The sequence below is a fragment of the Lytechinus variegatus genome, chromosome 3, assembly GCF_018143015.1.
Source record: "Lytechinus variegatus isolate NC3 chromosome 3, Lvar_3.0, whole genome shotgun sequence".
NCBI lineage: Eukaryota > Metazoa > Echinodermata > Echinoidea > Temnopleuroida > Toxopneustidae > Lytechinus > Lytechinus variegatus.
The window spans coordinates 25,294,118-25,310,084 of record NC_054742.1 but is presented as its reverse complement, the minus strand read 5'-3'; the positions used below and the strand labels follow the sequence as shown (position 1 = coordinate 25,310,084).

Below are 15,967 nucleotides of genomic sequence, written 5' to 3'. Positions count from 1 at the left end.
GTACTTACTAGCTTTGATTTTGCAAATGTAGGGATTTTCTAATCCACAATTCTTTGTACTCCATTTGCCAGTTCCATCACCTATGACCAAAAAACACAAAAGTTTGATTGGTTTCAACAATATCAATCAAATAATCACAATCATACGTTCAAGCTTTTTCTTTGACCTAAATAAAAATAATCAGTTCCCTAATAGTCAGTCTGTGCCCCAGCTTAAGATATGATACATATATGTGTGAGAACAAAGTAAAATCACAAAGTTTGATATCAATGAACTATTTATAGCATTAATATGTGTGAATTAACCTTAACAACTGAAACACCTGAGAGAATATTGCAAAAAGTTTAGATACAAGCAATGTATGCTTTTTTACCTGTAGTAATATACACACAATCTTCATTATTGGCTGTGTTGACTGGTTGTCCAACATCCCAGTTTGTGTAGCTAAGAGAACTACCCTCAACCCATACAAATGAACCATCAGTTTCAGTATCTGCACAAAAGAAAACATTGTACACTAATCATAGACACTGAACATTTCATTTACTATATTCCCTCTGATGAAGAGTTACTGACTCTCACACCACTCCCTCCCACTTCTTTCTGTCTTGAAGATCCTCCTCGTTCTGAGTATCAGATATCAATAGGCAACACACCAGATTACACTGATTAACATACTGCTTTTCTTCTTCACTATACATTGTCTTCAAATGATCTTCCTTCTCCTATCATGCCATCCACTTCTAGATCCCATGTTCTATTCAGAAATTTATAATCTTCCCTCCTCACTACATGGCCCATCCATCTCACACCATTTCTTTTTACCACTTCCGCAGTAGTTTCTTCCAAGACCAACACTTCTATGAGCTCACTTGTCTTCTTTCTATATAAATAAATTCTAATACCAAATATTTTTGTTTCAAGGCTCTTTCTATTCTCCTCAAGATACCTTCTACTGTCTTTATAACATTCCACAGCCATATTTTACCATCTTGGATCTGAGACAAGCCTTATACATCTTGCCTTGTATTCTCATTACCCTTCCACCAGCTAGGGTTAAAGCCAGCTTATTGAACTTTATTCATCACAATCTGCATCTTCTTGCTCCTGCAGTCATACATCCACCACCACTATTGACTCTATTTTTTGTTTTGAATGATATTTTATTTCTTCCTTTTAATATGATTTTACAATTTCAAATATCACAAAATAAGATATTCACAAACAAAGTATCGCATATAGAAAACAAACAAATAAGAGCATATACATTGTAAATTCATATCAAAATTATCTCAAATCAATACAACTGTACAATTTCTTCAAAACATTAACACAAAAATATTTTTTATGTCAAATGTTATGACTTTTTTTTTTTTTGGGGGGGGAATATTATAAAAACAAAAAACTGCGGCAATACTTATATCAAATCAAATAATTACTTTTTTTAATGAAACTCTTTATGATCCTTTAGAGGAAGGTTAAAAAAAGTGATATTTTTGTTTTAAATGATATTATATGTCTTCCTCGTAATATGATTTTACAATTCCAAATATCGCGAAACAAGTTATTCACAAACTAAGTATCTCATATAAAAAAAATATATATATATATATATATTATATATAGCAACACTGCTGTGTGTTGCTGCCCTCTACGTTCGTTGATAAATACCTTACATGTATCTTTCTCCAATATTCCATTATGCTATTTCAAATACATGTATAAACAAACATTATGTAATGGTAAAATATCATTATGTAATGGTAGAATTCCATTCTGTAATTTCTGTTGAATGTAATGTTTACCTGTTTTCAAAATTTTCAAAATTTCATTGCATTGAACTGTATTGAATTGAATTTTTGTATTTCTTTCACAACATAAATATAGTGTGTGCTTTTTTTGCACTGTATTGTATCATTTTGAATTGTATCGCATTGTAATGTATTGTAAATGTATAGTGTTGCATCTGATTAAATTCCATTAACATTTATTATATTCTTTCTTTTCTAATCTAAAAGTTATGAATATTTTATTATACTCTACTCTGATTGTTAGGATCTGATGTGGCAAATGAATGATATCAGCTTACCTGACAGACCTAGCCATGAACTTTCTACTCCAATATCGTGATAATCCTTCATTTGATTGACGATATAGGTATTCTCTGCTGAATTTAAGCTGGTTAGGAGATAGGCCCCCTGTGCCTCACACGTAAACTTGGCTGTCTTCCATTTTGTTGGATGTTGTATGTTGAATTGGTAGCAGTGGCCGCGATAGAGATGCCATCCCGCAGGACAATAACCTGTAGTTTGAATGTTTATAGTCTCGTGCTATTATTCTTAATGAAGATATAAGTGTGTTGGTTTACCCATTGAACTGGTTGGAATTTGTTTTAAAATCTAACCAGTGCCCACTTGCAATACGCAACCATCTTGCCTTTACAGAGTCTATAAAACATACTACACACAAGTCTTTAAAACATCAGTATTGTAACCAAAGAAAATAATAGACTAGTTCGTAGTTACTTCATGGACAATTTTGGTCAAATGACCTTTCATTTCTTTCATTATGATAGGCAGATTTCAAAACAAGATATGTAAGCTTGCCTTACATAGCAGGATGAAGAAATTGAATAGACCAGGTGACTAGAATAGCACACTGATGAACACTTTATGAAGGTATTTGTTGCATTCCTACTCTGAATGCATATCATAGCATGTTGCTCAATGTACTTGGCAAATTGTGAAATGTACCAATCGTTGATGGATGCATTGTTGTTTTTGTGGATGTAAATGAAAACCACAATTCAAAAAAATATATGAATAATCAAGACATCAAAGTTGGTGCTTATCTCATTAGATTTTAAACCAACATGTCACTTTAGTACAAATGACCTTCCTCTGATCATGCGTATAATCTTTTGATCAAAGGAACTACGAACTGGCTTAAAATTCATTTATGATCTGTATTTCATTATAAACCTGGCGATGTTTCAAGCACTCAATAATTGTAATTTCAAGCATATTCCTGTTGGTAGAAAGTTGAAATGTAGCATATATCTATTTTATAAAGAAAAAGTAATAAATTGAGAAATTTAGTGTTTGGCCAATTAAGGCTTATGATAAATAATTGTATTAGAAACTGTGCAATGAAATCAAGCAGTTATCCGCAAGGTCATGAGAAAATAAGCTGAAAATTTTCCGAACATTGCTAACCCAATTTCATCACACAAGAGTTACCAAGGAAAAGGTTATATTATAACCTTGTATATTGGATGAGAGCCCACACAATGTGGCAAGCATGCATTCAGGATCATTTGAAATATTCATTTTTCTAATCATTATTTCCTTAATAAACTGAACATCACCTAGATGCTATTCTGAACCAAAAGTTTAAAGGTATATGCAGTTTGTACAAGATGGTAAAATGAGCAGTTAACAAATTTCTTCCCTTTTTAGAGGCATGCAAAAAAATGCAGTATTTTCTTGGAATATAACTCAACTGGGCATGTATGAACACTAATCTGAAATATATACTCATTGATGACTAAAGTTTTAACAACATTATAAATTTTCATTTGTCAGGAGTGATCTGAAAAGTGTCAAATCCGGATTCAATAATGGTCAATTTCTTCTCTTTTTTTACCAATTATATGCCGTTTGTACAAATTTGGCCATGGATTTTTGATACTGATGTTTTATCATGAGCTAAAATTCCAGTTTGTTTATCAATATAAACAGTTGAGGTCAGAAGTTAACATACAAAGAAAAGTCGACACTTGCTAAACATCATAAAAATTACTGTATCTTATAAAATATATGTGCTATCATGATGAATTTGAAATCAAATGAGTATGTCATGCCCATTCATCACATTGCTTTGCCATCAGGAGCTGAAAATATTTAGGTGTAATTTTCCCCAAAAATCTTCATATTTTAGACAAATTAAAAATAAAAAACTTGACAAAAACATTTTTAAAAAGTATCACAAGTGAACAATTTCATTAAAACACATCTACTTTTTTTTATAAGGAGTCATAGTACAGTAAAATAAATACATTTTCAATGGTTCTTATACTTTATCACATGAACATATAATTAAGGGTCAAGACCATGATGTTGATATGATTCAAATCATGATGATCGCCCTAGTAGTTTTTTGCTGCGAGAAAATATATTTTTCCCCTATTTTCTCTCTATTTTTTTTACTATTTTTAGTAATAAGGGACTATTTTTTTACTATTTTTACAAATGAAATAGAAAAAAAATAGTTTATTTTTTTCTTATTTTTTAATCGCCGACTATTTTTATACTATTTTTACAGTGAAATAGAAAAAAAATCGGCTAATTTATTTCTACTTTTATCGTGCATGCTATTTTTTGGCTATTTTTAGAGGTGAAATAGAAAAAAAATAGGCTATTTTATATCTAATTTAAAGGTGCATGCTATTTTTTTCTATCTTTACAGGTGAAATGCAAAAAAATAGTCTATTTTATCTCTGTTTTTAAGGCACATGCTATTTTTTTGCTATTTTTACAGGTGAAATAGAAAAAAAATATGCTATTTTATTTCTATTTTTAACGCGCATGCTATTTTTTTTTCTATTTTTACAAGTGTAATTTCCCAAAAAAAATCTTCATATTTTAGACAAATTAAAAATAAAAAACTTGACAAAAACATTTTTAAAAAGTATCACAAGTGAACAATTTCATTAAAACACATCTACTTTTTTTTATAAGGAGTCATAGTACAGTAAAATAAATACATTTTCAATGGTTCTTATACTTTATCACATGAACATATAATTAAGGGTCAAGACCATGATGTTGATATGATTCAAATCATGATGATCGATAGTTTCAACAAAATAATCTTTTGTATTATCATCTTCTACTGAAGACTCTTAAGTACTCAACTTCTCTCTAAACTGGCAAGTAAGAAATCTTTCCTTTTTGAGAACTAAAATGTTGATCTTTTGGCAATATGAACTCTACTTCAAAATCTCAGAAATAGACCATGACTGTACAGAATAAACATTATTAAAGCTTTACAAGTTATTTTGTAAATGTACTTATCAGACTGAAAACAATTTCCACGGTATTCTTACCTTCTGGTCTCTCACACATGAAATATTTGGCTGTGGTACATACATCGGTGCTCCATTTTCCATCTGGATCCGATTCCAATATTTCTGCACAGTCCCCTCCAGATGTGAAGAACCTATACAAACAAACAAACAAGGTGAAAACAGTTTACCTGAAGAGAAAGTAGGGAGGAAAAAGTAGGCTCTAGCTAATCTTCATTTAAGAACTTTGATTTTTTTTTTACAGGCACCTTATTAATATTCATCCTTATTATCATCATCATCATTGTTACATTATTATTATTATCATTATCATCATCATCATCATCATTATTATTATCATCATCATTTGTTTACCCTAATATATCCTTGTGTCATTACAGAAAGCTAGTGATATCTAAATGATTCCTTCATCATTTATTTTCCATTCTTCCTAAGTAAAACCTTGTCCTAGCTGGAAGGTACAAGCCTCATGCTTTATTGACAGATGCAAAATGGTCTGACTTTGAAGCCTATCAAGGGCTATATAGAGTTGTGCATTGTGGCCTAGCTGACAATCCCAAGATTGAACCAACAAGTTGCATTGATGCTAGAGTTGTCTCAATAACCACTTATTGATCAAAATTTTGATCAGGATATACACATCAATTATATTCCAAAGTCAAAATCAACTTCCTACAAACTGAATTCAGATGATACACTTCTAAGATTTTGTTATACAAAAAGTAAAAAAAAACTTACACGTATTAGTATACAATCTTCAATCCTAGGTAAATTTGACAAAGAAATTCAACATCCTCTTTTGGTTTTATATTTTTATGATTGCTCTCAACTGCTTCTTTTGTCCATATTGATCACAACAGAAAAAAAGGAATTATGACTTTGACTACTACGATTTTATTAATAATAATATTCTGGACATGTATAATAGTATATATCAAGTTATCATCACACGTCTGTAAAGAAAACTCACCGATTGTCTGGTTGACCTGTTCCCCAATTAGAATATGAAAGAGATTCTCCAGTTGACCACTTGTAGTAACCAGCAGCTCCACCAACCTATATTCAGAATTTAAGAATATGGCAAAAAAAATAATACCGGTAATCAAAGGAATAACTTGCATTTTCAAGTGGGGAAAAAATCGATTACATGGAACTGGCTATTAAAGTCATTCTGATAATGGGACAAATTTTTACATGTAATAATTGACTTTGAAGATCATGATCCTATACTTCCTGCTAGCTAATACCAAATTGATTTACAGTTATTCCTTTGCAAAATTATTCTCTACTTTACTATTATGTTTTAAGAGACTGTATAATTGCAATTCTTTTAAGCTCACACTGGACAAAATATACCGGTACTATTGACTGTGCTGTATAATTTTTTCTGCCTTTTCTTTGGAATACATGATGGAATAAAATTCAAAGAAAAAGAAAAGGAATTTGAAAATCTTGACCAGTAAATCATCTTTGTCATTTCATTTTACCATGATAATCTTCATGTGAATATCATAATCTCCTATGAAAATGGACGACCCTTTAAATATATCTTACCGTATCACTCAAGCCAAGCCAAACATTTTTCTGTGACACACTGACTTGATTAGCAACCAAGGTTTGCTCTTCTTCAGAATTTACTGAAATAAGAGTTCCCCCAACAGAACGACAGTAGTTGTCAGCATTCACCCATGATCTTTTAAAGCTATAGTACTTGTAGCACTGTCCAGCTGCACCATACCACTTAGTACTCTCATCGCAAGCTAGAGGAAGCTCTAGTAACATAAGATAACAAACAATGGTTATAATCCTACAATCAGAAGATATCGGTCACGTATCATTTCAAATGATCTCCATTTGAATTTTGCAATAAATCTTCATCCATTCCAGTTGGTCAACAACAGTCATAAAAATTTCCAACTGAATGGCAGTGTAATTCAAATGTAATGTTAATGTAACTTCGTAACAAAAATTAATTTACCCTAAATGTACAAACTGAAAAAGTGTCCGTGCAATTAATGACAAAGTCTAACAACTAGATGCAATCACTGAATTCAAGTCAACATACTCATACTACAGTTGTATAAATTTCCCTGATTTTAAACTATAATTTAAACAAAATCTCAGGTAATCATGAAGCCTTTTTTTTATATCAAAAGGCTGTTTACTTTTTTAAGATAACACCAAATTTCTTGCTGTATTCTTCTAATACTATGAAATTATGAATTCTGATATATTTTAAGAGTTATAGTTCATCATTATTCAACAAAGATTGTGGCCTTTTCTTGCAAGGTAATAATGGTATTTATATTCAACCTAAATAACTAAATCAGGTTTGCAATATTAAATTTAATCATATTAGATTAGTATATAAAGAAAGAGTATATATCATTTTTTTGCTATTATACTTCTATTAGCAGTAATATGTTGACCTACCTCCATTAATCTGAAATAAGTAATTTCATAAATGGTAATGAAATAACATATGAACAGGTACTATTGTATGAAAAATATAATGTATATCTGTCATCAGAGGGAGCTTCCATAAGAAGTTCTGTCCAAGATGAATTCTTCAAATATGATTGATGTCAAAGATACCATTACGTTAAACCCTCGTTGCAGAATTCGCCATACCAGCTAATGAGTTTGCTGTACCCCGATAACAAAATCCTTGTTTAAGGAACCAAGATATTTCGTTCCCAAGCGCTATCAACCCTGAATCACCAAATAATCCCTCAAACGTTTCTCCTCCCCAGGCGCAAGCCCAGGATTAAAGGTAAAAATGCCAGTTTTGGTAACAATATCAAAATGAGTTCGTACAGAATCCAATGAATGACCACCAAAGTGTCTGTTTGTATAAATAAAGAGTATGTGGCAAAGGATTCTGGAAGAAATTGTGTAGTTAATGAGAAATTAGCAAATAAGCGCAGGATTCGGGTCAAGCGTCGGGCACGACATTCAGAGCAATAATAATACACTGTCCCACGTGCACTTATCTGTGTTGGTGATCTTCAGCATGAATATTTTTCAGCGTAGATTTCAAGATTTCACAAAGTTCAGTTTATGTGACTGTACCAGATCTAGATCATCGATGATATACTGACAATTAAGCCTGGTTTTACAGACTTTCTCATGAAATCAGTGCTTATTGCAACTACTGGCATTTCTCTTTAAACCATATGATAAACAACAGCTGTGATATTACATAAGTGTAGCTATGCCTGTAGTATTGTATTTGATATTTAGTCAAGTTTTCAAAGTTATTGATGCCTAAACTACAAAATGATAAGACTTTACTAATATAATGGCAGAATAAGGATAAATGAAAATAACTATAAAATGATAAACTTTAGTTAAATCTGTGAAAACTTGAGAGCATGGCAATAAGAATACACCAAAGCATGATGGCCATTTATTATGGCATTATATTATGCATACTAAGAATCTTGCTACATATCACTCATTCTTCATAAAATATCAAAGAGAAGTTATTCATGAAGCACCTAAATACCAATATGTATGCTGAACAAAAAAATCCAAAAACCTAAACAAGTGTAATGTTTTCAACAACAAAAATACATAAACCAGAGATATAAACTGTCTATCTGCTGTTGCAATGACCTAATATTGGCCAAATACAGATATTGTAAGTAGAAATTACATCTTGTCTTGCTATCTAGTTTTAAAAATGGATAGGCTATAATGCACACAGCAAACTCTAAATGCAAGCATGAACAGTACATGTTTTTAGAAAATGTCCATCAGCATGTACCACTGACTGGAGAATATGGAAAACTTATAGGTGATAATATCCATTACCAGCACACAGTCTAAGGAACGTAAATTCCCATTTTATTTATTGAACTGTCAGTACACAAAGACAATAAGGCAAGGGATGAATATGGTGTAATTAATGGGACCAAAATTTACTTCCATGTAAAATACAACCATTGGTCTACAAAGAACACAAAACTAAGAGGAGGAGCTGTGGTGTAGTGGTTCTGACTCTCGCCTTGTAAACAGAGGGTCATGTGTTCGAATCTGGCGTCCTTTGGCAAGGCATTAATCCACACTTTGCTACTCTCGACCCAAGTGCTAAAAAGGTACCCGGTAGGATGTGAAAGTCATTATAGCTTGTCCAGTACTGTGTGTGCCTCACCATGCAGCGAATGACTGGAATACTCCCCAGGGAGTGGAGGATGTGTACACATTGTGTGCGGGGAATGACTGATTGAATCTGATGACCAGGGTAATAATAACTTTAAAGTGCTTAGATATGTATTAAGCCCTATATAAAGGCGGATTATTATAAGAGGAGAAACATGTCATATATTATTTTATTGCAAATATGAAAAAATCACCGTTTCTCAACCCTTAATGGGTAATACATAGCTCAAAGTAAGTCAAAGAGAATGAAAATTGTGACTCAAATGTGCTGAAATCTTACAATTTCTGAATAAAATACAGATGACTATAACCTGAAATAACTGAATGAAAATTCTTAAGGATGGTAGGATGAAGGGGCAGAAAGCATGGCAAGATGAGTTGGCAGATTTCTCAAAGAAGTTTTTATAAAATGTTTCACAGAAACCATTTCCGACACACAACATCTGGTGTTGCTCTCTCATCTTTCAAACACAGGGTTGAGGGTAATAGTCAGGAAATCATTTCTTTCAGTAAGAAAATGTATTCAAATTGTGCTGTGCTCGACCCGGGCGAGTTGAATGGGTACCTGGTAGGATTCATTCTTTGAATGCCTCTGATTCCTCTCAATAACAGCTTAGCAATTAATTGCAGGGGTAATATTAGAGTAGAACATATTATGCATATAGAAGTTGCATTTCATAAATTGACATTTTTTATCATTATTATTCTTATAAATATGTGAACTGGTAATAGAGGAATGATAATATACGGCATAGTCATGCTACAAATGAAGTTCATACAGGAAGTGACATAATTTCTACAGTTCATTAGTTGAACTTGTTGAAGTCAAACAGCTAAGAGAATCTCTTCATGAGTGATCAATTAATGAAGAATATGAAACAGTGGAGGGAACTAAGAAAAGTTATGAAAAATTTGTTGCCAGAGATGAGGGGTTAATTTGTTTCTATGAATAATGTTAGTCAGAAGAAATGGCAGCTTTTGTAGGCCTAATATCCCTGCTTTTTCAAAACTTCACCCCCACTCTCATGAAGATGGCAATAACACACTCTCCAAGACGTTGAATCTCTGTGGTCCTTTTCAAGACTAACAAATGCCCACAAAAACACATAGTCCCATGGAGCCTGTATATTGATTCATTCTCTGCCATGGAAACCTTCAAAAGTTAGTGCACCATGCAGAAATCTCACAAGTCTGGTTTATATGAAGATACCAATCCAACAGAAAGAGCTAGGTGAAAGATGACCTGAAATTGCTCCATAATTAACTCAGGGCATCATGATTGCCTGGAGAAGGTGCACACAAAACCTGGAGAATCTATTAATTCTTGGGTCAGACATAACAATCAAACCTGCATTATTGATTTCATTCACCATCACCCAAAAAAAGAAAATTATTCCCACATTAAAATCAAGTTGTTGTTTTTTTTTTACCAATAATACATGTAGATGCATGTTGAACATGAGAGATACATGTAATAGAAAGTGCATTTCCCATCTAAATTAAGCATGATAATAATGTGTAAGAACACATGCCTAATCCTTCTATAACAGATAACAGAGGGAAATGGAAAAAAATACTTTATTCAATGCATGCTGCATATAATTTGATTTATTTAATCTATATAATTCACAAAAATATTATTGGGATATTTGTAACTTCTTTTCAAAGACAAACGTCTACATTATAATTTTGTGTGTTCATTGTATGCATGTGAAACACTTATTTGTATATCCGATTGAAGCCACCAATTGATGTTGCCAAGAAGTTTACTAATAATCTGACTTTGATTTTTGAATTGCTGGAACTTAGTTTTCTGATACACTTCAGGTTAGCAGAATGTAAAAGACCTTGTTTGTCATCAATTTCAAAGACAATCTAGGAATAAAAAGATAACCACTTCCATTTTCCATGAAGGGAGATAGAGACGTACCATTGCTCCTTTCACAAAAGTAACTCAAACTTCGAGTACATTTTGTATCTCGCCAAAGACCAGATCGCAGAATTACGCAGTCCTGCTCCTTATTATCATTGCCGTTGGGTTCTCCTTTATCCCATTTTCTGTGACAGGCAAAATGCACACATAAAAAGTACACTGACCAACTAGATATTAAAGTAAGCCCATGTTATTATCTTTCATAAATGACATCGTTAGGATGAAAATCATGCGCATGAACTGTTATTTGATAAGATTTGTCAGGTTTTGCAGGGTTTTTTTTTTAAGTATTTATGGTCTGATCACTATGTAAAATATTAATACAATATTAAACAAAAAAGAGCATTTTTAGAATGAAGGACTAGCTTAAAATGAAAGTAATGATATCTTGAAACAATAATTAAGGAAGTTGATTTGGCAGCAACATGTACAGATGATAAATGCATGGATACATTATATGGTTTCATGTACATAGCAAAGAAATAGAAGTGAATTGGAATCAAAATATGGATCTCTTGTATAATTGAAAATCTGCAATAAGTTTGAGACCTACATTAAACAAGAGGAATAGTAGATAAATGTAAAGAAAATTTCCTGGATACCATGTTAAAGTACATTGCAATTAAACAGGAGGGATAGTCTAGTCATAAGGTACGTGAGATGTCAATTTAGCAGTCAACTTGATATCTCCATGTAAAGAGAAGTTAACATACTAACATCATCATAGCAGACTCCAAGCGAGCAAAAACTCAGAGAGTGCTTAGGACGGTGACGCGACACTTGCTCCGGGCTTTCTTTTGCCTAAGATGTAGGGTTAGGTTTGCAATAGGGTCTAGCTTATGTTAGGTTTAGGGTAGAATGTAGTTTTAAACCCAGGGTTGAAGTTGGTCATCTGATTATAATTTAGAGCGGAGCAAATGTCATGGAACCGCTTAGGATGGCCTCAATATCAGAGGAAAATCATCTGTATATAATGATATCTTAAAGAACAGGTGCGTATGCAGGGGAGGTTATTTTTATTTTTAGCTTGTTAATTTTTTTGTTACAAAAATACCCAATATTTCTAGGGGGGGGACTTGTCAAATTTTCATTCAACTCACCCCCCCCCCCCCTTAAAAAATCCTGCGTAGGCTACTGCAAAGGCAAAGTCAGTCAGAGAATTGTAGTACATAGCCAATTGAGTCACTTCAGGTAGGAAGTTGGAGGAAGAAATAAAGCATTAGATTGAAATGGCAAAAAAAAGCTTATTAGAAAATATAAAGGGTTCATAGATCTTCAGAGAAAGTATCAAGTGCCATATATGGAGTGGAAAGAATAGAACCATGCAGGATCAACTTCAAGCCACTCAGATGTTGTTCTTGAGAAGGATGTCCAGGATATCTTTAACAGAAAAAAAATAACAAATGAACATGTATTGCGTAGAGCAGACAAATCTAGCCCATCAAGACAATCATTTCAAAACAAATACGTTTTCTTGGACTTCGGTGCTCTGAGAAAAAAAGAAGCTTGTGGATCAAGCTTATCCTCACAGGGAAGATGGAAGGCAAAGGAGGATCAGCTGACCTTTGTAGAATGGCTGCACAGAGTATTGCTCCTCTTTAGCTAATTAAATGTTATAGAAAAATAAAGGAACATAAGTTGCTGCCAATGTATTTATCTGACGTGGCACCAGGAATGAACGAGGGAAAGAAATAAATCCTTCAAAATTAGACTGCAATGAAAAATACTACATCTCCTGCTTCATGTGGCTATATCAGACAGACTAGAGATACCATCTACTGCTGGATCTCTGAAATTCTAAACTCCTTAATACTTAAACATTTCTTTGTTCTCTACAAGTTGTAACATCAACCAAAAATTTACAATTACTTGGGGAACAACCTATAGAACTTAACAATTCCTTTATGAATACATAAATCTAAACAGTTTCCGCACCTCCGACACCACATCAATATCACTTTTATACATAGTATGCAAACATGAAATATTTATTCACCCAAATGTATCGATTTCTTTTGTTTTCTTATATATTTGTAATAAATTGCTTTCTACAATACAAAATACCTATTATCTACTAGTATTAAGAGCAACTGGGATGGGAAACAATTTGTCCGATAATAGATTTGACCGAATTCTGTCAACTTTCAGGGTGGAATATTTTCCCAGGAATGCCTGGTTATTGGAGATACATGGGACTGTTTGAGGGAAAGGATGTGAGTGTATATGTGTTGGGGTTCTATCACTATACATGTATAGTGAAATGTACTGTGTCATAATTCTCAGAAGAAAATATTTATATAATATTGACTGGCCTTGAGGGAGATACCAAATATATTTCCCAAACTAGTCTCATATTGCCCCAAGTCGAAGACGAGGGCAATATGGGTCTAGTGAGGGAAATATTTTTGGTATCTCCCGAAAGTAAGGCCAGTCAATATTATATTATTACCTGTTCAACTCTTTCTGGTACATTGAATTAACATATTGATAGATTATATAACTAAATTGTTGGACTTACCTTGGTCAAGCCTCTAGTGCCAATTCTGCACTTTACCATTATGACGTACTTAAAAGCGCTCGGATAAAGCGTTGTCTTTATTATGACATATATTGTTGGTGCGTGGATCCTTATGAAGCGTATCTCTTTATACGCATCCACAAATGCGCTGGGATTGATGAGCTCGGAATAATACGGATATTATGGACCGCTAATTATTGTAAGTAGGTGCAAGTAGGAAAATTACTCTTTTCGGAGAGGAGGGGTATACGAATATTATGGTCACTCGTCATTCAGCTGATCGCTGACCGAGCCATTGTGACGTAGTTTATGTTGAGTTAATCAGTTAGACAGAGAAAATACGCGTTTATATCATGTCTCCAATATGCCTCATTCAGGTAATAATCATATATATGAACACTGTATTCAAGATTATCCAAATATTGCCAGCCTAAAGTCATCCCTTTTCATTTGGAAGGAATACTAAATTTAGATAGTGTGTTACTCAACATTAGATGTGTAGTAAAAAAAATCTATATTTCTTTCAGAAGCAATGTAAACTGATGTGATCTTATTCTCAAACTTATTCTGTTAACCATCAGATGGAAATAATCCTGCCATCTAATTAAAGTAGGCCCTATAAGTATGGTAGTGTGACCATAATTCACGCATTACCTAATTTGCGCACGGGCGAATACCTCAATATCTTATTAATATTTTGAAAAACTAATAACATCAACAGAAAGAACAACTAAAAATTATCTAGAATAGTAATTTTTTTTAAAGTAAGGTAAAATATTTGCAAATTTTGTTGACTTTTGTGTCCGCTCCGAGAAAATCTGACCTTCTCGACAAGCATTAAGAATTCGCCAGTTTGCAAGCGGAGGTCTCCAAATAAGAAAGTAAAATGTGATACCAACCAAATTTATGGCATTTTAACCTCCATCTGATATAATCATCTTTCTGCTTGTTTTCTTTTCCAAAGCCTTACAAAACGATCGTGCGCAAATTAAGGTCACACTTTTTATGACACTTTTTCAGCCGAGCGCGCACTAGTCGATCGTCATGGAATATTGAAATTGCGATATACCAGCGAAACCCTTGGCCTAGTTTAAATTTCTGTCAAGCTAATTTGACTTTGGAATCTTGCCTTCCGTTTGGTATTTATGATTTTGATTAATTTTGTCTGGTGTGAGAAATTTTGGACTGAAAATCAACGTCATGATAATTTCTAAAATGTGCACAAATTATGGTCACCCCATCATATGTATATTTGAGTGAGTTCCTCTTTGGGACATTCTGCCTGAAACATTCTGAATATGACAAGGAACGATAGCTGCCCAATGAGGGAGGGTAATGTAAAGATCCTGGAGTGGGTGTTTGACAATGTGTATGTAACAGGTGCAAACTTTTCCTCTTAAGTATGGGGAATGTTTTGTCGTTTTCTATTATTTCAATGAATTATAGCAAAAGGATAAGTTGTTAACCAGCTGCTGGTGATATATTGATGCTGAAACCTGAAGTATTCCACATCTCAGTGACTGTGTGGTACATGGAGTGGCTGTCTTGAAGACGCTATAGCGTGTTAAAACTCTGATTCCTTCATTAATGAACTTTGTTCCGTATTTGTACTCCTACTATTATGATCAGGTACAATAAGGATGAAACATATTGATGCATTTTTTTCTGTGTTCGTCATGTCTATATATCCATTTTCTTATACGTATCAGCTCTTGACAATAAAAGAAATTAAGTTTTCAATATCATTACCCAACTTGTTCTGACAGTGAAATAAATCTGACAAAATATTCTACCAGAGTGGGAAGTGCACAAAAAGCATTGTTCTCTTCTGACCCTGCCCATCCTGTAAAACCCCTGCCCGGCACAGACTGTCTTGAACACATAGACATACCATTACTCTTTTCACAGAAGTAGGCGAAACTTTTCTCGCATTTTACATCATTCCATCCGCCTGTGTTGAATAAAGTTACACAGTCCTCACTACTAGAGTAATCATTAGGCTCTCCTGGTCTCCAGTGACTACGATAACATGGGAAAATTAAAATTAAAAATCTTAATACAAAGAGGAAAGTTTTAAAACATTTCAGGATGATTAAACTAGTCCCATGATCAAACAGATTAATATGAATGATATAAATAGTAAAAAATTAAGTAAAGCAGCTATTGAGCCTGGTCATGGGTAAATAGAAACAAAAACTTTATGTAAAATCAATTATTTTTTTCTTTTTCACCATGTTCATGAGCATACATCTAATTTAATGTAGTT

At 33.1% G+C, this 15,967-nt stretch overlaps 1 protein-coding gene across 5 annotated transcripts in view; it reads right to left on the bottom strand.

Moving 5' to 3' along the window:
• Positions 1–15,967, bottom strand: part of LOC121410597 (macrophage mannose receptor 1-like) — a 73,087-nt gene that overhangs the window by 40,289 nt on the left and 16,831 nt on the right. For all 5 annotated transcript variants that reach the window (XM_041602788.1, XM_041602789.1, XM_041602791.1 and 2 more), the window contains 6 exons: positions 6,641–6,858; positions 6,057–6,142; positions 5,108–5,220; positions 2,090–2,302; positions 374–493; positions 9–80 (listed from right to left, as the gene is read on the bottom strand). In XM_041602788.1, the coding sequence (XP_041458722.1) occupies positions 9–80; positions 374–493; positions 2,090–2,302; positions 5,108–5,220; positions 6,057–6,142; positions 6,641–6,858 (822 nt within the window). The remainder of the gene's footprint in view (positions 1–8; positions 81–373; positions 494–2,089; positions 2,303–5,107; positions 5,221–6,056; positions 6,143–6,640; positions 6,859–15,967) is intronic.